We start from the raw sequence: 23,516 nt of genomic DNA on the forward strand, positions 1-23,516 counted from the left end.
TCCTTCATTGTTTCTTACTGTCATTCATTATTCACTCATTCCTTTAATACACTTTTCTCCAACACCAAGCAAGGTACTGTGCTGGACTGCTGGCTGCTGGAGAAACTCCTGAGAGCAGACAGTGTGGTCCTGCCACATGGAGCTGATAGTCTAGTGGGAGAAACGATTACCCAATCATTGCAGTAAGATGCCATGAGGCACCTACAGGAGGAGCAGAGAAGCCTAACACAAGCAGCACACAAGGCGACCTGACCTTGTTGGGCATCTGGGAAGGCTTCAAGCGGCCTGCGGAATGGATGAGTTATCCAGACCGAGAGGGATCATGCACGTGCAAAGGCCCAGAGGTGGGGAGCATGCCCAGCAAGTGGCCGAAAGAAGGACTGAGAGCCAAGAACACAGAGGGTGCTGGGGAGAGTGGGCAAGACGAGGCTGGAGGGAGAAGGGACTGTGCCAGGCAGAGCCTCTGGCGCTGGGTGAATGCACCAGGTTCAACAGGGAGCGATCGCAAGCTCTGGGGAGTGGCAGCATGTCTACTCCTTAGGCTCCCCTACCCTATGACTGGGCAGCTCTGGTTGCTAGAAAGTTCCCCATTCTGGGATGGAGTCAGCCACCCTGTAACACGGACTCCTATCCCCCCTGGGGCATGCACAGGTGGAGTCACTTCCCTGCCCGCCTGACAGCCACTCACCCAATCACAGTCTCACTGGCTTTCCCTGGCAGAGGCAGTCTCAGGCCGGTGGGAGAGCATTCTGGAACCAGGCTCTCGGTGCAAATCCCAGCTCATCCTTTTACTGGCTGTGTGACCTTAGGCCCAGTACTTAACCTCTCTGAACCTCAATTCTCTCCTTTGCAAAAGACACATAACACTGCTCACCTCAGGGTTGGTACCCATGAGAGAGATAGATGGTGGTGAGAAGTACTCAACTCCTCAGTGCTCCCCCAGCAGCCTGGGCTGACCTCGGTCATTTGGATCCTGGGCTTTCATTATCAGGGTATGCTCCTGCCAGTACAGTGCCTGACATTTGATGGGTGCTTAATGTGATGAATTAATGACTGATTACTGTGATGATTACAGGCAAACCCACAATAGCCACTAGGTACACAGGCCAACAATTGCAAATGGTGACAAACCCCACAGCTCCCCAACCTAGCCAGCAGTACCCTCACCCCCATCGCATCCCATGGAAACATGCAGAGGCCCACAACTCTGGAAGGAAAATCCAGTGGGATAGGAGCTGGAGGAAACCCAAGACAGGGCCCTGCGTTCGCAGCGCCCTCTGCTGGGCAGGCCCTCCGCTCCCCTCACCTGGCCTCCTACCCGCACCTGGAGGAGCCCCGCCAGGGAGAAAGGTTCAACCTAGGGGCGCTCCCGCCCCTTCTCCACACACCCTCTCGGGAAGCCCCGACCATCCCTGACCCTCCAAGGACATTTTTGTCCTTCCTCTCTCCTCTCTCCTGCTCCCTTGGCATATCGTCAAAGGCAGGGATATTGTTATTATTATTATTAATTACTGCTACTGCTGCTACTACTACCACTATTCTTACTACTACCAGTACCACCACTGACTGGGCACTTGTAATTTGTCAGGCCCTGTTACCTCCCAACCTCCCACCATCCAGGAAATGCAGCCCCTCCCTCCACAGGTGGGCAGCTGCCTCCAGGCTGTGAAGGAGCTCACTCAAGGTCACAGGGCAGGAATTTCAAGAAACCTGGTGTTTTTCATCTGCCTGGATGGGGCCCCTCCTGCCTTAATTAAGGCGATAAGTGGGCCTTGAGATGGCGGCAGGACCATCTGTAGCCCCAGGAACCCCACCTCGCCCCTCTTCTGGACCACACAGGATCCCAGAAAGGGAGAGAATGTGGTGGACATCAGCTCATTAGTACACCCATCATTTTGCCTTCAGGAAAACTGCAGGGGGTGCTGGGAGAGGACAGGAAGATGAATATTCACGGACAGTTACCCCAGTTGGACCCTGTGATGGCCCTTTCCTGGTACACCAACACTTGCCCAAGGCAGCAGTGCAGAACCGGGACCCAAGCCAGCCAACTCCCTGCCTACTCAGTGCTCTTTGCACCCCACCTTGGTCTGTCCTGGAAAAGGGGCCACAGAGGGGACCTTGGAAGGGGGCGGCTCAGGAAACACACGCACACACTCACTACAGGCCGCCAACGGGTGCCCCCACCCTAGAAAGAGAGCCCTCCTCCACACACCTTGAGGGGACCCGGTTACCTGCTAGGGCTTTGGCCGCTGGGAAGGTCAAAGGAATGTGGGGCCTCACCTGGGTCCCGAAGCCCGGTCTATGCTGCCATCTAGTGGCCACAGAAGGAAGTGCGCCTGTTCTGCTGCTGTGTGTTCGGCCAGAAATTCAAAGTTAGCACTTGGGTTGAGTGAAAGTGGACGCTGTGCTGGGGTTGAGAGGGATGTAAAAAGGAACAAGGCATAGCCCATGCCCTGAAGGAGCTCTCAGTCCGGCAGGGGGGCCACTAACTTACATGATCCAAAACTCAACTCAGCACCAGACACCCACCAGAATGGGTCATAAAAACAGTTCCAAAAGATGGAGGGAGCATGCGCTTAGAGGAGGCTGGGGAAAGGCTTGCAGGCAGCACGTGATGTTGAAGCTGGGCCTGAAAGGGCAGGTAGGATTTGGGGCAAGCAAAGATGAAAGAAGATGCTCCACGTGGAGGGACCACGCTGAGCAAAGGCACAGAGGCAGGAAAACATCGGTTCTAAGGAATCCAGTTTGTCCCAAGTTTAGGTTGGATGTAAAGAGGGGAGGAAAAGGTCATTTGGGAGCCTAACAGGCTAGTGTTTGAGCGCCCGTCTAGGGAGTTTGAACTTAAATCCTTAGGCAATGGGGGGCCAGCAAAGGTCTTTGAGCAAGGGCAGAGCTTGACCAGGCGTCTTTTCCAGAAAAGAGCATAATAGCTGCAGGGAGGGGAGGGAACAGGGCAAAGGGGAGACATTTCGGAGCAACAGAGAAGGTTCTGGGGAAAGAGAAGGAGGAAGGATACATGGTGCTAAAGGAGGAACTGCTGGCCCAGCTAGGCGAGTCAGGCCAAGCAGAGCAAAAGGACTTCAGTTTGAGTTGCTATCAGGACGTCCTGGTGAAGACGTCCTTCAGGCAACTAGAAATAATAATCAAAGTGAAAGCAGCAGCAATAGCTCACATGTGTGCAGACTTTGTAGTCAATGAAGCATTTTAACGCATGCACACCTTTGACTAGTATTTATTGAGCCCCTATTATGTGCCAGGCCCTGTGCTAAATGGTTTGGGATACATCAATAAATGGTGTTAGGTTCCAGTGGGGGAGAGAGACGTTAACTAACAGCTGGAATAAATGAGTGAATGACATGGTGTACTAGAAGGTGCTGTCGGGGGGAAAGGAGCAGTGATTTAGGGAAAAGCATGTGGAAGGACTGGACCAGGGCTGCAATTTAAAATAGAAGTCAAGAAAGGCCTCAGTACAAAGGAGCCATTTAAGTAAAACCTTGAGATGGAAGGGTAGCAGGATATGCCACCTCAAAATATGCTACTTTGGGTTGGTGATTGTTTTGAGCATTAGGCACATGAAAAACAGCAAATGCAAAGAGAGCCTTTCTCTAAATTCCCCTTATCTACCTAAAGACAGATGCCCCAAAAGGAGCTCAGCTGTTGTAAATTCCCCTCCCCAGGAGGGACTTTTATCAAGGGGGAAGATTGACTCCTGTCATAGGATAGGAGACTAGAAGCCTGTACCACATGCAAACATTGTCACAATTCTCTACCCCCCAGCTATTCTTCTACAGGCCCATTTATCTTTCCCAAAAATCTTTCCCCTAAGAGGTCTATATATATCCCCCTTCCTTTCCCCATTATGACGGTATTTCAGCCTGAATTCTAAACCACCTCTGGGAGTTCCTTGCTTTTCCTGGGTATTTCCCATGTATACGTGAACTATACGTGTTAATAAACTGTTGTTTTCTCTTGTTAATCTGTCTTTTATTACAGGGGTCTCAGCCAAGAACTTAGACGGGTAGAGGGAAAATTATGCTTTCCTCCCCTGCTACACTTTGGGAAAGAAAGGCATGTGACTATCTAGGAGAAGCTTCCAGACCCCCAAAGTGGGAGACTTTCTGGCATGTTCTAGACCCGGCAAGGGAGGTGATGTGGCTGGAGTGGGGGTGGAGGGTAGAGCACTTGGGATGAGCTGAGAGAGGTAACAGGGATTGGTCACAGGAGGCCTCAGAAAATATGAGATTGGCACAGGTCAGGAGAGCCATTTCCGGCTATTGCAGTGACCCAGTCCGGAGATGACGGTGGGAGTGGTGAGCTGTGCTCAGATGCCTGATACACTGTGCAGAGAGCCCCAGAGTTTCCTAACCCTTTGTGCGTAAGGTAGAGGAGAAGATAAGAGTCAAGGGTGCTGTCTCCATGGAGATGCAGCTGCCATCAGCCACCATGGGAAGGCTGTGGTTTGGGTGTGTAGGGGAGATTAGGAGCTCAGTCTAGGGCATGCTAAGCTTGGGGTGTTTATTAAATATTACAGTGGGGCTACATGTGTGTTAATTTCATTCAACCTACTTGGTAACTACATGCCCACCTGCACTAGCATGTGTGTTTTATTGTGGAAAAATACACATAACATAGATTGACCATTTTAACCATTTTAGGTGTACATTTCAGGGGCATTAAGTACATTCACATTGTTGTGCAACCATCACCACCATCCATCTCCAGAACCTTTTCATCTTCCCAAACCCTGTACCTACTAAACAGGAATTCCTCATCTGTCGTCCTCCAGGCCCCAGCACCCAACCTTCTACTTCCTGTTTCTATGACCTTGATCACTCTAAGTACCTCATGTAAGTAGAATCATACAGTATTTGTATTTTTGTGTCTGGCTTATTTCACTTAGCATAATGTCTTCTGGGTTATTCCATGTTGTAACATGTGTCACAATGTCATTCCTTTTCAAGCTTGAATAATATTCCATTGTTTTTATATACCACATTTTCATTGGTCGGTTGGTTTGTCCATTCATCCTTCCATGGATTTTTGGTCTTTTTCCACTTTTTGGCTTTTAGGAATAATGCTGCTATGAACATGGGTGGACAAATATCTATTCATGTCCCTACTTTCAATTCTTTTGGATATATACCCAGAAGTGGAATTGTGGCTCATATGGCAATTCTGTGTTTAGTTTTTTGAGAAATTGCTGTATTGTTTCCCAACCCTGTATGTTTTTTCCCCACTTTTACACAGGAGGGAACTGAGAATAAGACAGGTGACGGTTCTCATAGGACATAGCAGAACCCTGAGCCAAGGACTCGTGCCCCAAAGATGTGTCTGGTTCACTGGACATTCCCCTCAGAGGCCAACCTGGAAACAGAAACTCATGAGAACTGAACTGAACCGAGGTACCAATTTAGGAGTCATCTTCATAGATCTGGTGGGGAACGAGGTTGCTGCAGAAGTAGGAAAGAGAGAGCAAGAAGCAGAAGTTTGGGGCCTTCTAAGAGTCCAGAAAAAGATGGGGAGCCCACAGAGACATCTAGACAAAAGAAAATTACATGGCCATTAAAAATGTTGCAATTCTGTTTATCAACACAGAAAGAGGCTCAAACTACATATTTGTCACTCTTTTATTATGGGTCAGAACCAGCTGATAACAAACACGCCCATCTCATACTAACCCCATGTGACCTGGGGCAGAGCTGAGCAAACCCAGCTGTGCCTCCTTTTCCAAGTGGTAAGAATGGCACCTTCATTCACTGGGAACTTCTATGTGGGGGTGTGGGGGGCACTATACCAGCCATTTCCATGCATGGGTGCTAGCTCCCAAATAAGGAATGTGAGAAATATCACATTGATTTGACTTTCTTTAAATTAAGTTCAATCCTGTGCCAGTTAATATCCCCCCAAGCTGCCCAGAAATCCAATGTTGAATGTGACAGGAGCTCCAGCATTCCCCAGGATTCTCTCTAGGTCACAGGGTTGTCTGTAGCACCAGAGCTTCAGGGAGGCCATTTGGACCAAATCATCCATCTGCCCTGGTTACCATGGAGACACCTATTTCCCCAGAGGATACAACCCCTTCCTGGCAGGAGATTCTGCTATTTCCATGCCAAGTTTGGGGCCCTGGCGAATCTTATCAAGGCCAAGGGTCCCCAGGTGTCCCACACAGCCATGCTCTTGCCGCATCCCAAGGAGATCACATGGAGAGGCTCCCACCTCTGTCCTATCCCCACTCCGAGGGGCTTGCTCATATCCCCTGCTGATCTCAGAGCCTCTCTCAGAGCCCCTCTCTCTCCCTTTGCCTCTAGGAATTTGGCATAATCTATTTAGTGATTTGATATTGTTACATTTTTATCCTGTCACACATACAGAGGGTGCCAAAATACACATTTAAAAAAGGAAAAAAACTACTAAAATTGTAATACTCAATATATGCCGATAACAAAAGATGAATACAAGTCGTGTATACATTTTTTTTGGCATCCCCGATAGTCTCCTTTTTAAATCCCCTTTTTAGAAAGCCTAAGGAAATCATTATCCCTTTGCACAGATGAGAACATGGAGGCTGGGAGAGACTGAGCCATCCAGGCAGGAAGAGGTGGAGGTTATACTCAGGTTCAGGTACCCCAGAGCCTGTGCTCTCTGCCCTGCCTCTGCCCTGCCCCTGCCCTGCCCCTGCCCTGCCCCTAGGAGCACAGTCATGATTAAGACAGAATTAACAGCAGGCACAGATGTCACTTGCAGACAAATTCATCCTGGCTCTATCATTATTCCAAAAGCTCCCAGGGCTGGAACAACCTCCACACTGGAGAGGGAACTCCTGTAGACCCTCCTTCAAAATGCTCCCAACCTAGGAGCACAGAACTTTGGATTTTAGACCGGGGAAAGACCTTAGGAAGTACCCAGTTGTCCTTTCATGGGAGATGAAATAGAGCCCTGAGAGGTGGACAGGCTGACAAACGTGGCTTACCCAGGGCCACCTGCCCTGCCCTGCACCAGGAGGCCAGGTGCAGCAGTTCCCCTTGGAGCCCAGAGTCCAACCTCTGAGAAAGAATTTTTCTCAATCCTCTGCCCAGGACTCTCCACGAGGGTGGCAGAAGTTATAGCTTAGAGCCATTCCTAGTAACTGAGCACCCACAATGTACATCCACATGTTCATCCAGCAAGCACTGAGCACCCACTGTGTGCCAGGTACCTACCGCACATACGCAGTAGAGTTCACAGCCTACGAGGGAAACAACCAAGGGAAGGTGCTGGGCCAAATTCATGGCTATCAAGGTAAGAACATCCAAGCCTGTAGAGAATTTTTATAAGAGTTTATCTGAGCCAAATTGATGACATTGCCAGGAAGCAAGATCTCAGATGCTCTGGAGAGTGACAGTTTTGCAGTTCCTCTTATACATTTGGAATTAAGAAGGGAACATAAAGTGGGAGAAAGCAGTGCAGGGAAATCTCTATGATCAGATTACAGGATAGTTAACAAGATTAGGTGCACCCTTGAGGGTGGTTACATCTCCAAGGGGTCTGAAAACCAGCATTACGCTGGCATTTCAAAGGTGTGCTAACCGGGTACATAAGCGCAATGGACAAGGCTTACTTAAGGCAAAGATAAACCTTCTACTACAGAAGTTATAGGCCTGGGGCATGACTACCCACCATGACCTGCCCAGTTAGGAACTCAGGATCAGATCACCCTGTGAAGTAACTTTCAGTCACTGAACTTATCAGGTTTATTACACAGCCCCTTTTTCGTTCACATGAGTGTGCAACTTGTGTTGTTACACAGGGCTCTGTGCTTAGAAGGTCCTGTGCTTGGTTTAATGCTCTGCTGTCACCATCTTAAAATCATGAACCATTTTTTGAGCAAAAGGACTCACATTTTCATTATGTACTGGGCCCAGCAAATTGTACAGCCAGTCCAAGGCACAGGCAAGTAAAATGCAGTGTGATAAATGCCCAAATAGTGAAGGCACAGAGCAGGGCTCCAAACACAATCTTCTCAGAAAAATAGACAACCCCAGCTGAGTCCTGAAGGATGAGTGAGAGGTGCCAACTGAAGATGTTAACAAAAATTCCAAAGGAAATTAAAAGAGAGTTTTATTCATATATGATTTGCAACTCAAGGACATAGCCCTCAATATGAACCAAAGACATGTTCCAAAATGGAGGGGATCGGGCTAGGTTTTGATAGGTAAAAGTTACAAGGAGTTGATGATCAAAGAGATGGGTTGCTATAGGAAACAAGATCACAAAGTTAATCATTCGTTTTCTGATTGGTGGGGGCAACTGGACTTTTCAATGGTAGGCTGACTCAGTAGTGGTCAGCAAATGGGGCTGTGATATAGGAACAACAGGTGACATCTGATTAGGCATTTATCAAAGTCCTAGTTCCAGTTCAGGCTTATAAAACTAAAGCTTTGGGGTTACTTAACGACAAAATTAAAGAGCACAGAGAGACTGTTCGTTCTGCAGGCAGTTTTCAAGTCATGCTCTGTACATAGTCTCAGAGTTCAAACTGCAAAACCCCAATGTTGAGCCACAAATCATGATAGTAAAGTTCTTACACATCCTCAAAAAGGCGGAAAGAATGTACCAAGCAAAGGGAGACAAACACCCTGCGACGAGAAAATCCAAATGCTTCATAGAACCACGACGGCATAGAATGTGGAGACTGGTGAAACACCACAAGCCTGCCAGGAGAACTAGGACCAAGAAGAGTCAAGATAATTCTGAAGAACAAACTGGAAGGGCTTATCCTGTTGGACATCAAGACTTCATGGAAAGCTCCTGTAATTAAGAGAGTGTGGCTTAGAGATAAATAGACCAGTTAAACAGAACAGAGACTCCAAAAATGAACTCATACATAGACAGAAACTCAATTATGATAGAGAAGGCATGATGAATCAGTGGGGCAAAGATGCATTGCATTGGGCGGGCCCAGTGGCTCAGGCAGTTGGAGCTCCGTGCTCTTAACACCGAAGGTTGCCAGTTCGACTCCCGCAAGGGATGGTGGGCTGCACCCCCTGCAACTAAGAGTGAAAGGACAACAACTTGACTTGGAAAAAGTCCTGGAAGTACACACTGTTCCCCAATAAAGTCCTGTTCCCCTTCCCCAATAAAAAAAAAAAAAAAAAAAGATGCATTGCATTATTCAATAAATGGTGCTGGTGCTGGGATAATTGGTTATCCATATAAGGGGGGAAAATTAGACCCCTTGTCACACCACATGCAAAAATAAATTTTAGGTGGCTTAAAGACCTAAGAGTGAAAAGCAAAGCTTTAAGACTCTCAAAGGGAAATAACAGAATATCTTTACAAACTCGAAGCAGAGAAAGGATTTCTTGGACATGACGCAGGATCTTTTCCTAAAAAGTAACACTGATAAACTGGACCCCATTAGTGTTTTAAATTTTCATATAGCAAAATATGTGTGCACACCTGGAAGGATAGCTCTGCTTCATTCACTCTCTTTCCCCAAACCCCTTCCAAGCAGAGCCATGTCTGTGAGTGTAGAGGTTCGCAGGTGGAGGGCAGGTTAGAGCTTCAGCTTCTGGGACTGGGCTAGAATTGAGCCTGGGATGCCATGACTTCTAGCCATGCTTCCTCCCTTCCTGATATCAAGGAAGCAGAATTATTAACCAAAAGATTACTTAGTAAATACAGTAATCAAAACAATCAAGTCCATCTAGATTTTCTTCTCTCAGAGTTTTCAACGGGCAGGCTCTCGCTTTGCAGTCCATGGCACTAGTGCACATTTTTTTGTTTGGTTTGCACAGTGGGGCAAATTGTCAAAAAATTTCAATTTATTGGCAGTATTTAAAAATCAAGAGGTTTTTTTTATATGTGAACATCTAGATTTCCAGGTTCCTTGAAAAAGATCTAACACAATGGGCTACAGGTGGATAGTCAATGGCAGCCCCTAACTAACTCTCAGCCCAGCCCCCACCACATCCCATTACACCACACTTTGCTATCTGCACTGCTTAATCTTACCTACCTGGCCTAGGAGGCCCTGGAGTCTAAAACCACTCTCTTTACCCCTGCAACTGAGAGCATTTCAATTAACAAATTGAAAGAACAAGAAAAGTTGACTGTTTTGAAGGAAATAGTTCATCTACTACCTGGGAAGGCTCTACCCCACACAATTTTTACGACACAAAGGACACCCTTGGGAATTCTTTTCCAACGCCCAGAATCAGTTACTCTCCCTTGAACTCATGTTAATGAGCTTGCATTCTTTCCTTAGATTATCTAAATGATAAATTTAGAGATTAACCCATTTTTAGGTTAGATTAATCTGCTAATTTAGATATCATTATGATATATTAATCTAAATGATAAAGTTAAGGTTGTCAAAATACAGAGGGTGCCAAAAAAATGTATGCACATTTTAAGAAAGGAAAAAACCATTAAAATTGTAATACTCAATATATACCGATAACAAAAGATGAATACAAGTCACGTTTGACTTCTGCAATTACAAGCGTCCAGACACTTCTGATTACAGCAAACTGCTGTTTGAGCAACGTTGACCAAAGTATCCACTTGTATACATTGTTTTTGGCACCCCCAGTATATATATAATAAACACAGCCACTTTAAAATGGAGCTGGGGCTGCCATGCCACAGGAACTGCCTTGCACCTTGGAATGTTAAAACAGGACAAAATAACCTTTGGACTGGGCCTAGGGCAACATTGTGTTCCAAAGAACTGTTTGCAAAGAAAGCAGTTATTATGACTACTGGGCTGAAAATTAAATACGCTGTATAAAATTGACATCACTATAATAGAAGGAAGAAATGCCTTCCTTCTATTGATGTAATTGTTCCCCTTCCTCATAAACACCCGTTGCATTTGTTTCATAATTAGAACATCATTTGGGCTTCTGCCTGAATTAATGATTCCTAAATGGTTATTCTTCTTGATCTCAATAAATGCTTGTTGCCTCTCACTTTGAAAGGCATTTTTATTATGTTAACAAAGTTTTGGTTATGTTATTGTATGTTGATTAAAACACTGCCCTGGGGCCAGCCGGATGGCTGGTTGGTTAGAACAGGAGCTCGCAACAAGGTTGCCAGCTCAATTCCCACATGGGATGGTGGGCTGCGCCCCCTGCAACTAAAGATTGAAAATGGCAACTGGACTTGAGCTGAGCTGGGCCCTCCACAACTAGATTGAAGAATCAATTACTTGGAGCTGATGGGCCCTGGAGAAACACACTATTCCCCAATAAAATTAAAATAAATATTTTTTTAAATGCCACCCTAAATCTGTAAAGAAAGTTAAGTGGATAACCGGGTGGGTATGAGATAGTGGGAATTGCTCCTGTTTTGGAGGCTCAGCCACTAAATCCTCTCTAAGGACTCCAAATCTACCCCATGAAAGTCCCTTCTGGAGCAGGTGAGCAGCAACAGGGTCGAGAAGAGGGAACATGCCAGAGAACATATAATGCGCAGGCGCAACAGATACCGCCAGCAGTTCTCTGCGTTGCTGACACCTTCCTCCCGCACTGCGCAGGCGCTGAGACGGACCAAGCTTTCCCTCCCCCTTCCATCTCGCCCCAAGTCAGAGGACGCCCTACCGCAGCACTTAGTTCCAGCGCATGCGCCGTTACGCGTTTCGTCCCCGGACCAATTGAAAGCGGCGACGCCTGGGCGCTGGGGACACGACGCCATGGGCGGGGTCGGGACGTGAGGACAGCGCGCTGGCGTCACAGGGGAGGCTATATAAGTGAATACAGGCACCGCCCCTCCGCCCCAGTCACTGAGCCGCCGCCGAGGACTCAGCAATCTTCCCCTTGAGCCCCCTCGCTTCCCGACGCTCCGTCCCCCCTGCCCGCCTTCTCCTGCCGCCGCCTTCCGCAGGCCGTTTCCACCGAGGAAAAGGAATCGTATCGTATGTCCGCTATCCAGAACCTCCACTCTTTCGGTAAGCTACGGAAAGGTCCCGCCGGGAAAAAGGCCCGGGTGGGGCGGCGGGGCGGTCTAGGCCCAGAGACTGGGCCCGGAAAGCTGCCAAGCGCTCCGGGCCTTAGTAAGTTTGACGGAGGGAAGATGTCGGGCCACGCAGGCAGTGGGGACAGGCCTGGGCCCTGGGGTCGGCCTCTGATTGTGACCGGAAAGACAGGACGAGAGGTCAGCCCTTGGGCGGGCCTGGCGTCTCGGGTGGCGCATTTACTAATGGCTCCGGGGCCACTGCGGGCCACACCCGCCCCCTCCCGCCACCCCTGCGTCACGTCCGCTACGTCACCGCCGTTGTCGCGGAGCTGGGAGGGGTAGGCGGCACCAGCCCTAAGTGACAAACGCGCGCGCCAATGGGGCGGGAAGTTGGCCCCGCCTCGGAGCTCGGGTTCCGGCCGGTTGCATCAGCCGGGTGGGGCGCTGCCTGCCAGCCTTTGCTCCCCCAACACGTGATCGGTTTCCGAGGGCGGGCTCGGGGCAGGAGGCCGTCCGTCCCAGACTGACCTGTTCGGGGAGAGCCGGCAAAGAACATACCTGATCTGAGCAGGGCTTGGCGATTTCCGTATTAGTTTCTGCATGCACAAAAGATCCAAGGGGAGGGTTGACAGTGGCTTCTGAGCCACACCAGCTCTAAACTTGACCTTTCTTCCCAGACCCCTTTGCTGATGCAAGTAAGGGTGATGATCTGCTTCCTGCTGGCACTGAGGATTATATCCATATAAGAATTCAACAGAGAAACGGCAGGAAGACCCTTACTACTGTCCAAGGGATCGCTGATGATTACGATAAAAAGAAACTAGTGAAGGCCTTTAAGAAGGTAGGTTTTAATTGTAGGAAATTCACATTTAAGGTGCCCACATGGGGGTGCTGTGTTGTATTATTTTCCTGAATGGGATTATTAGTGTTGTTGCTTGGCCTAATTTGCTTCCCTTGTGTTTGCAGAAATTTGCCTGCAATGGTACTGTAATTGAGCATCCAGAATATGGAGAAGTAATTCAGCTTCAGGGTGACCAGCGCAAGAACATATGCCAGTTCCTCATAGAGGTGAGTTCGGTCACTTCATGATGTATTTGAGCATCTGCCCTTGTTAATTGCAGATCCTGCCTAGTCTTCAGTTTCTGCCAGGGATGTAAACATTTTGTTTTAAAGGTTAAGCAAAACAGTTTGAGTTTTGAAATACATAATGAATGTATTGTATTTACAAAAACAAGGGATTTGTCTGTCTTAAGTTTACTGTTTGTATGGATCTACTTTAAAGATTGCAATTTTAAATTGCACACAGACAGGTACTAAAATAAGCAGGATGTGTGGTTGGTTGTTCCACTTGAGTGCTAGAATTCTATGTCATTGGTTCTTTAATGTAGTGGGTACCCTGAGAAGAACTACTCGTAGTGGACTTGGCTGTTCGACTTCCCTTGCCTGGTATAGAAGCAGGAAGACAGGATTATGGCATCAGAATCAGAGACTTTTCTATGCATTGTTTAAAAATTTGCCCTTTTTTCTTTGCAGATTGGACTGGCTAAGGAGGACCAGCTGAAGGTTCATGGGTTTTAAGTGCTTTTGGCTCACTGAAGCTTAAGTGAGGATTTCCTTGCAATGAGTAGAATTTCCTTTCTGTCCCTTGTCACAAGTTTAAAAACCTCACAGCTTGTATAATGTAACCATTTGGGGTCTGCTTTTAACTTGGACTAGTGTAACTCCTTCATGCAATAAACTGAAAAGAGCCATGCTGTCTAGTCTGGAAGTCCCTCATTTAAACAGAGGTCAAGCAGTATGCGCCTGGCAGTGTCCAGCCTGAAACAGAGCAATAACGTGATGTTTCGGCCAAGCCCAGAGCCCCAAGATCACAGATGGCTATGTCTGGCCAGAAGCTCCTCGGCTCTCCCTCTGCAGAGTTCCCTGCCCTAAGAGAATGTCACCACCTGAATTCCTTCGGTGAAGCTGAGAGAGAGGATGGGGTAAGGCAGCAACGGCAACTGTACCACTAGAGGGAGCCTTCGGTGGTCAAAGATCCCTTGGTGTCTCCAACCTGACCTGGTGGGCGGAGCTTAAAGCAGCCACCTTCCCTCTAGTGAGGCGAGGCGATAGGACATCTGGCTTGTCACCAAGGTCTTTTGGACCAGACATATCCTAGCTATTTGATGTCCAAACACCAGAATGTGAGGCCAACCTTCTATCAGAGTTAAACTTTTGACAAGGGAACAAATTTCAAACTGATGTCAGTTACGTAGCTAGCTGTAGAGCTTGCGACTTACTAGCAACAGCTGCCCAATGCCATGTGAAGTAAACTGATTTTTGGTTTTTTTTCCCTTCAGTTTTAATGTTATGTAATGTATTTAAACCATTATTTAAATAAAACTTGTTTTCAGAAACACCTGACTTACAGATTCTATTTATATCTAATCAGTCTTGTATGTGTGAAGGAATCACAGAAGTAGACAGTGGAGGATCCGTCTGCCTGCGGCTTCTCAACTGGGACCTAAATGAAACTAGGCTAAAAAAAAAGAAACCTTTAGTGAGCTTGTTCCTCAGAAGGACAAGCATGGTGTGGGACTCCATCTAATCTACAAACTCGTGAAAAGGTATGCAAGTTTGTACTACTACTAGGAAATAGGTTTGTAGTATTAAGCTTGGTGGCTAAAGTGTTTGAGAAGCTAAAATTTAATGTTAGGAGGCTATCCCTTGACAAGACTGAATAGTATATCGAGGTCTATTCTTGAGTCCACTGCGTTCCCCTGAAAATAAGACCTAGCTGGACAATTGGCTCTAATGTGTCATTTTCAGGGAAACAGCATTACTTCTGTTAAACACAAAATAACGGTAATTTTCCCAGCATGTGGATCGTAAAAGTGCTAATTTCAGATACTGAATTACAGGCTTCAAGCTGCTAAGAAAGGTAATAAGGAATCAACACTTCCTATTTGTTGCCAGCCTATTTTGTAGACAAAGGTTGAGGTGTGGAGGAGGGCTAATGAAAGGCTGAGCCTTGAAAATAGACAAGGATTCTAACCCTGGTGGTAGAAGTTTGTAACACAAGTCCTACAAAACTGATCAGTTTAATAAAAGAACTTACCCCTTGGCTCCAACCAGTGACATTGTTCAAAACATTCAGGTGACTACAAGAGGGCTTTTTGTAGAGGAACTTCTAGAAGCAACTCAAGGCCAAACCCATGGAGACCACAATCAGAAGAAGGGATGAAATGGAATCGTGCTGTAGGTTAACAGGCAGGTCCTACTTGCCTTTAAATGACCGCCAGTTTTTTCAGATGGGGTTATTTTGAGGTAAACTAAAAATCAGTATTAAATCAGCTACCTGGAACCAACCAATATATCTGAATATATGACAGGAGATACGTGAACACCCTAATCCAATTGGTGTGATTTGGGTGTATCTCAGGCCTGAAATAATAAAGTATAATTGTCTCCATTTTGATGGTTGAGAAAAAGGTGTGGAAATTCCCAAGGCTAATAAATTCATTTTACAGAGACTGAGTGTTTGGTATGTGAAGTACAGTGTGCTGGGGATCATGGGCCACAAAGACAAGTCAAGCAGATACCTTGATGGGATGTAAGACCAGCACATGGGGCTGGCCTTGACATGTGGCGGAGAAGAGCCATTGCCACCACTGGCTTAGCCAAAGAGCCACAGCATCTCTGAGAATTAGGAATCCCTACCTCCATCCACGTTCATGGGACCAGGGAAGGCTTCATAAAGGAGGTGCCATCTGATGCAGGGCATTCCAGGCAGAGAGGAGTCAGGTCCCAGAGGTGGAAGCAGCCAGTGTGTATGAGGACCCTAAGGTAGGACAATTTGGCTGGAACAAGTTTCCTACAGAGTGGAAATAATGTAACACTGTCTTCCCATGTGCCAGGCTTGTGCCAAGCACTTAAAATATACATCAACCATATCGTTCATTTAACAGTTGGGACCCATTACCCCCATGGTAAAACAAATCCAGAGAGGTAACAGCCAGCAAGTAGATAGAATAGAGGAAAATGAGGGCTGGAAAGTTAGTGTGAGATAGGAGTGGGCTAAGCCACAAGCTAAGACAATTCTGTCCTTTATTCCCCCATTTCTTCCCCTCCCTCAGTCTCCTTTTCCTACGTCAGGCAGCAGCCCTGCTGCCTAGGCCCACCCTCTGCAATGGACAAACCAAACGTTTCTTAAAATGGTGTCATTTAAGACAAAAGGAAAACTACTCAAGAGTCTACACAAGAAACTACTTAAAGCCTATTCAAATTACTGTAAACTATGAATACAGTATATTTGGGAACTGAACATTCTACCAAGTAGCTCTAGAATTGACCGCCTTTCTCATTTGCATTCCTTGGTGGGTAGAGTAGCATCAGTGTCAAAACACTATTCACAAGTCTTTGAAATTGAGAGCTCCCTGACTAATACTACTTTCAGAAGATACACATTATTTCAAAATTAGCACAATCTGTGGTTTTTGTAATTTCTTTTGCTCTTAAATCCTAATTCAAATATTTATAAACCGCACTGTTCTTGGGGTGCTTGTTAAAAATTCAGGTTGTAGACCCTGCCCAAGACAGTTTGGCTCTACTGGGTATCAGCTAAACAATGCCCAGGTCCCACCTGTTTTTTGAGGGCCTACAAAAAGGTATGAAAACAAATGTTTAGTTTGGTGCAAAAGTAATTGCAATTTCTGCAATTTTTAATCTTTTAAACCGCAGTTAGTTTTGCACCAACCTAGTATCTCCAAATTTTCACCCAAAACTGCAAAATAAGAGTGTTGAACACTACAAAAGATAACATTGGCAATAACTGCAATGCAATTCTTATGTAACTATATGTAAATGTAATCAAAGTTCTAGAGAAAATATTTTTAATAAAATTTATAAACGTCTTTTCAAAAATGTTACAAAAAATATGTCTATTTGGCCTGTGGGTACGTTTTTTTCATTTGGTTTGAGGTATGACCAAACCTTTGAGGCTAGAATGCCTGGCCTACAAACTAGGAAATGGCCCTGCCTTTAGAGCCAAAGATTCTGCTGCATGTGTGCCTTCTGACCAATATACACTCAGTTTGAGATGTTTACAAACATTTTTAAATGGTTAATTTTAAAAGTCAATATTGAAATAGAAGCTCTGATGTGCGGCCCAGGAACCGGCCTTTTTTAAACAGCATCAGCCTATTCCTGTGGGAGGGCCACAAACCACACTTGGGGAAACACTGGTGTGGGTAATGGGGAGCTATTGAGGAAACTTGAGCAGGAGAAAAGCATTATCAGAGCTAAACTTGAGAGAAAGGAATCAATATTGTATTTAAGATGGTTTGAAAAGGAGGTGGCCAAGGGTCAGGACTTGGTTACCAGCATCTGAGACACCAATCATAAGACTGAGATTTCGTGTGTAATGTACATATGGGCATTTTCTTGTGGGCCTGTCCATGGCTTTTATCAGATTCTTAAGAATGCACTACCTAAAACAGTTAAGAATCACTGATCCATCGTTTCCTCCCAAGGATTACAAAGCCTCAGGATTTAACAGAGGTTTTCCAGGCCCATCATTACAAGCAGCAACAGTGCCTATTTCAATATTAACTTTTAAAATTAATAACCATTTAAAAATACTTGTAAACATCTCTCAAACTGAGTGTGTATCGGGCAGAAGGCACGCACACAACAGCCGACGCCATGGGGCTTAGAAGCCCGTGCATGACTCACTCGCTCCACAGCCACTATCGCCAGCCATTGCCCAGCCACAGCAGTCCCGATCGTTGCACAGTTTAAATTGTCTTTAATCGTAGTCTTTATGGTGAATTGATACCCGGAATGGACAATTCGTTAAAAACAGGAAGCATAAGGAACACAGGAAGTGTTAACATGGAGCACAAACACGTCAGTCACTGTGTGTGTCAACTCATTGATTCTCACTCCATTTCTGTGAAACAACAGAAAACGCACAAGGATAGTAGGTGCAGAGAGACGTGACTTACCTGGTTCCATGGTCCACCATGGAGACAGAACTAGACTCCTGCTGCTCAGCATCACCTGGGAACTCATTAGACGTGCAGAATTTCAGCCCCCACCTACTGAACCAATCTCCATTTTAGCAATCTTCCTTTAACCAAGTTTAAGTAAGAAGCACCGGTTTGGACGATAAAATTAGCAGACCTCATATTGCAATCTGTAAGCTGGTTACAAAAGACAGTATCATTATGACTCATCATTTTTATAAGTGCATTTTTCATTACTGTGTTAGGTCTGCATTGAAATACACAGAAACAATTGAAGTACAGAAAACAGCAGTTATGAGCCGAATGTGGACTGACTACCACGGCACCCAATGAGAGGTGCAAAAATCCAGCTATCCCAGGAATTACCCACACGCAAAAGGGCTTATCCACATGCAAAAGAATGAAGTAGGACCCATACTTTCCACCATATACAAAAATTAACTCAACCTAGATCATAATCCTAAACATAAAGCTGGACACATATGGGCGGCTGGTTAGCTCGGTTGATTAGAGTGCAGTACTCCTAACATCGAAGTCACCAGTTCAGTTCCCACATGGGCCAGTGATCTGTCCCCTCCGCAACTAGATTGAAAACAACAGCTTGACTTGGAGCTGAGCTGCGCCTTCCACAACTAGATTGAAAACAACAGCTTGACTTGGAGCTGAGCTGCGCCCTCCACAACTAGATTGAAAAAGAAAACGACTTGACTTGGAGCTCATGGGTCCTGAAAAAACACACTGTTTCCCAATATTCCCCAATAAAATTTTTTTTTAAAAAAAGCTAGATACATAGCACTCTTAAAAGAAAATGAGTTAATCTTCATGACCTTAGATTAGGCAAAGCCTTCTTAGATATGACACCAAAGTTACAAGTGACAAAGAAATAGATGGATTTCATAAAATTTTAAAACCTTTGTGCTTCAAAGGATACTATCAAGAAAGTGAAAAGACAACCCATCAAATGGGGGAAAATATTTGCAAATCATGTATCTGATAAAGGACTGGATTTAGAATAAAGAACCTTACAACTCAATAATAAAATGACAACCTGATTGAAAAATAGGCAGAGGACCTGAATAGACACTTTTCAAAAAAAGATGTACAAATGGCCAATAAGCACATGAAAACATGCTCAACATCATTAGCCATCAGGGAAATGCAAATCAAAGCCACAGTGAGATACCATTAGGATGGCTATAGCCAAAAAGACAGGTGAGGGGCGGCCAGATGGCTCAGTTGCTTAGAGCGTGAGCTCTGAACAACAGGGTTGCTGGTTCGATTCCCACATGGGCCAGTGAGCTGTGCCCTCCACAACTAGATTGTAGCCAACGAGCTGCCACTGAGCTTCTAGAGGGGTGGCCAGATGGTTCAGTTGGTTGCCAGTTCAATTCCCATATGGGATGGTAGGCTGTGCCCCCTGCATCTAAAGATTAAAAACAGCAACTGGACTTGGAGCTGAGCTGCACCCTCCACAACTAGACTGAAGGACGACGACTTGGAGTTGATGGGCCCTGGAGAAACACACTGTTCCCCAATATTCCCCAATTAAAATGAAAAGGATAGGCAATAATTTTTGATGAAGGATGTGAAGAAATGGGAACCTTCATATGCTGCTGGTATTAGAAATGTAAAATAACGCAATCTGAAAGCTCCTCAAAAAGTTAAACATAGATTTACCGTGTGATCCAGCAATTCCACTCCTAGGTACACACCCACGAGAACTAAAAAGATAGGATCACACAAAAACTTGTACACCGTGTTCATAGCAGCATTGTTCACAAGAGCCAAAAAGTGGAAACAACCCAAATATCCATCAACGAATGAATGAATAAATAAAATGTAGTATATCCATACTGTGGAATATTATTCAGCCAATAAAAGGAATGAAGTACTAATACGTGCTTCAACATGAAGAAAGTTTAAAAACATTATGCTGAGTGAAAGAAGCCAGACATTACAGGCCATATATTTATGATCCCGTTTGTATAAAATGTCCAGAACAGGCAAATCCATAGAGAAGAATGTAGATTACTGTTTGCCAGGAGAAAGGAGGAATGAAGAAATATTATAAATGGGGATGGGGTCTCCTTTTGGGGTGATGAAAATGTTCTGGGGTACCTAATGGTAATGGTTGTGCAACTTTGTGACTATACCAAAAGTCACTGGCTTATATACTTTAAAGAGAGTGAGTGGTGTGATATGTGAATTATATCTCAATAAATAGATTTTATGTATGTATGTATATATGTATGTGTGTATTTTTTAATTGAATCATTGCAAAGGGACAAATTGTGAGCAGGGTTTTGTTCTCATCCACATGGCAGCACCATTTTGGTTGGTGGAAGGAAATGTCCTCTATCCTCTGCCAGGGATAGTTTGGAATTAGGCAGGTTTATAAATGCAGACGAATTTTAGTGAAGTCTAAAGAAATGCACTGCACCTCCTCCCATCCCTGAAATAGCTTTTCACAATAGCCAGTGAGGTCATAGGCAAAATTAGCCATCAAAACTCCCTCCCTGCTCCCATTTCTCTTGCCCCCGCTGTCTGTCACTCCAACCAACCCCACTCACTGGCTTAATAGATAAGAGCATGAAGGAAGGAGAAATATCACCACCGAGGAAAGAAGCAAGGAAAGACATGTTTTTAATGCTTGTGGAATCAAACTGTCCAGGTTCAAGTCTCAGCTGTGCATCTGATGAGTTCTGTGTCCTGGGCAAACCACTGTGTTGAATTTGGGATATGATTTTACCCTACTTACTAGCTAATAAGTTATCCTATTACTGATTCACCAATGCTGACAGAAAAGAGACGAATAACTTTGTTACAACCCTGCTAGCAGCACCATTTGCATCAATTCCTCTTACCCCCCAAGTTCCTTGTTAGTGAAACCATATGGACCCACATGGGTGCTATGCGGGCAGTAGCTATATCACAGCTGAGGAACACTGAGCTTGGGGAACCTACTGCTTTTATAGTCAGCAGTAGTAAGCCTGCTCTTTGCCCCATAGGGAGGCTTTATCTTATGCCTCAAGGTTACGCACTTCAAACATAACCCAGTAGTCATGACCTTACATTCTTGGTATACTCAGCAAGAACATTCAGGAATGCTCACGGCTTGTGGTGGATTGCTTCACTGCTTCCAACAATCACCAACCTCCCTGTGCCTCAGTTTCCTCAGCTATAAACCAGGGGCAGTACTATTACCCTCCTAGTGGGACTGTGGTGAGGATCAGAAGACAGAATGTATGCAAAGTGCTTAGCATGGGGGCCTGGCCATGGAAGTGCTCCCTAAATTTTAATCACCATTAAAATGATAATCACCATAGGAGAAGAGGGAGGTGAAATGTGTTATAAATGGCAGAAGCCTTGCATGGAGGAAAGCTTCAGGTCCAGGGGGAAGGAGAAGCTTCCCTGCTGACTTCTCCCACCACCAGCCATGGCAGCTTAAAGTCATACACTGTTGCTCCTCCAAGAGAAAAGAAACAAAGACCCTCTGGATTAACATTATGTCCCCAGGGTCAGCAGTGCTTGGCATGAAGTGGGCACTTAGAAACAGAATTTGAAGGAACGAATGAATGAATGAATGAGTGAGTGAATGAAGGCCAAGTTCTCTGAGAAGGCAGAAGGGTCTTGGATGAAAGGCCCTGGTGGAGGGACGCACAGGCACAGCGTGGCTCAATAGGCCAAAATCAAGGTGTGGCCAGGGCCGTGTTCCTTCCTGAAGGCTCAGGGATGAATCTGTGTCCAAGCTCATCCAGATTGTTGGCTGAACTCAGTTCTTTGTGGTTGTGGGGCCTCAGCTGGGGGTCCCTTTCAGCTTCTTTATACCACTTGCATTACTCTGCCTCTTGCCCTCTCCCTCCCGTCTTCAAACCAGCAAGGGCAGGTCAATTCCTCCTCATTCTTCAAGTCTCTGACTCACCCTTCAGCCATATCACTTCTGCCTTTAGCCAAAGAACACCCTCTGCTTTTAAGGGCTCATCTGATTACATTGGGCCCACTCAGCTAATCCAGGAAAATCTCTCCATTTTAAAGTCTGTAACCTTAATTACACCTGCAAAGTCCCTTTTGCCATGTAATGCTTCATATTCACAGGTTCTAGGGATTTGGCTGTGTACATCTTTAGGGGACCATTATTCTGTCCACCACACCCCTGCTGGGAGGAGAGAGATCCCAGAACTAGGTGAACAGAGACCTGAGTTTTAAGCCCAGCTCTCCTCAGTTGTGTGAACTCAGGACAGGGATCGCTTCACGTGCATGGGCCTCAGTTTCTTCATCTGTAGAATGGGGACACACTAGCACTTACCCCCTAAGATCATGGTGAAGAGCAACTTGTATTCATTCATGCAAAGGGCTTCTCAGTGCCTGGTACATAGCACTGTCATCGTTGTGAGCACAGGGTCAGGGTTTACAGGGAGGGGGCTGGGCCCCAGGGTCTAGGACCCGGTCTTCCACTTGGTAGACCCAGACACTGGATTTTCTGATCACCCAGCTAGTCAAAGTGTTGGATCCTGGATTCCACCCCGGCCTCACGAGTTCCAAAACCGTCCTCATACCAGTAAATGCTGGTCTCTGAGAGGTCCAGCTTCCATAAACTCCATTCCTACTGCCTCTGTCAGCGGCAACTCAGGACAGGTGTCTATTCTCTGAGTCACAGCCATCAGGATGGAACATGTTGGATTCACAGATGATGCTTTTTAGGGAATTACCCTCCTTAAGCCTTAGGGGAGGCAAAGCTCCACGATGTGTGTAAAGCGTGTGCACAGACCTTGTCACATTTCCCCTTCACTGCAGCCCTGTGAGGTAGGAATGAATGATTGCCATTTCACAGATGAGGCTAACTGAGGCCCAGAGAGGATAAGGGGAGAAGGTGCAAACAAATTAGATACCCGTGAAGTTCTGGGCACCATGTATGGTGTCTTCTGCATATCACCTTCACAGACTACCCTTCCCAAGTCATTTTCCTTGTTTCCTGGAGGAAAAAGCAGCTCAGAGAAGGAGAAAGCTATCCAAAGCTCAACAGGTTCCCTTACGAGAACATGCAGTCTCCATGATGGCAAGCTCCTTGGGGTGAGGGCTGTCTCTCAACTGTGAAAATGAGCCCTGGCTGCATGCCCACCAGTGCCAGCAAGCAGGAGCACTTCACCACCGCCTGTCGAATGGCAGTACACGCTTCTATTTGGTGCAATTTCCATCCCCTGTGGGACCAGCCTGCAGAAGAACAGCCAAGGGGCATTACCCCCACCACCACCTGCCCAGCAGAAACCAAGTCTTGGGCTCCGGTACAACCAGGGCTCTGCTAGAAAGCTTATAATTTCCCGTTACCACAGCAACACGAACATCTCTTTTCCCCAGGATGTGAGCAGAGCTGCTCCTCACCCCACCCATCCCCCCAAACCCCCTCAAAATCCCTTCCATTGCTGAGATTCTGTGATTCAATTATTATCACCAAATGCCTGCAGTATTTTTGTCATTTTCATTTATCCCATCTGCTGTGTCACCGAGACCTGCTCTGGATTAGAGTGGTTATTCACCAGAACATTCATTCAGCAGCTGGTTGCCATGGACACCGCA

The 23,516-nt window shown here is 46.0% G+C and overlaps 1 protein-coding gene across 1 annotated transcript; it reads left to right on the top strand.

The window, feature by feature from the left end:
- Positions 1-11,750: 11,750 nt before the first annotated feature.
- Positions 11,751-14,333, top strand: EIF1 (eukaryotic translation initiation factor 1). The gene is made up of 4 exons (XM_019747798.3): positions 11,751-11,929; positions 12,615-12,778; positions 12,904-13,005; positions 13,471-14,333. The coding sequence occupies exons 1-4, from the start codon at positions 11,899-11,901 to the stop codon at positions 13,513-13,515; spliced, it is 342 nt and encodes a 113-aa protein (XP_019603357.1). The 5' UTR covers positions 11,751-11,898; the 3' UTR covers positions 13,516-14,333.
- The last annotated feature ends 9,183 nt before the right edge of the window (positions 14,334-23,516 follow it).

The sequence above is a fragment of the Rhinolophus sinicus genome, chromosome 12 (assembly GCF_057876585.1).
Source record: "Rhinolophus sinicus isolate RSI-liver-muscle chromosome 12, RSI-T2T, whole genome shotgun sequence".
Taxonomy (NCBI): domain Eukaryota; kingdom Metazoa; phylum Chordata; class Mammalia; order Chiroptera; family Rhinolophidae; genus Rhinolophus; species Rhinolophus sinicus.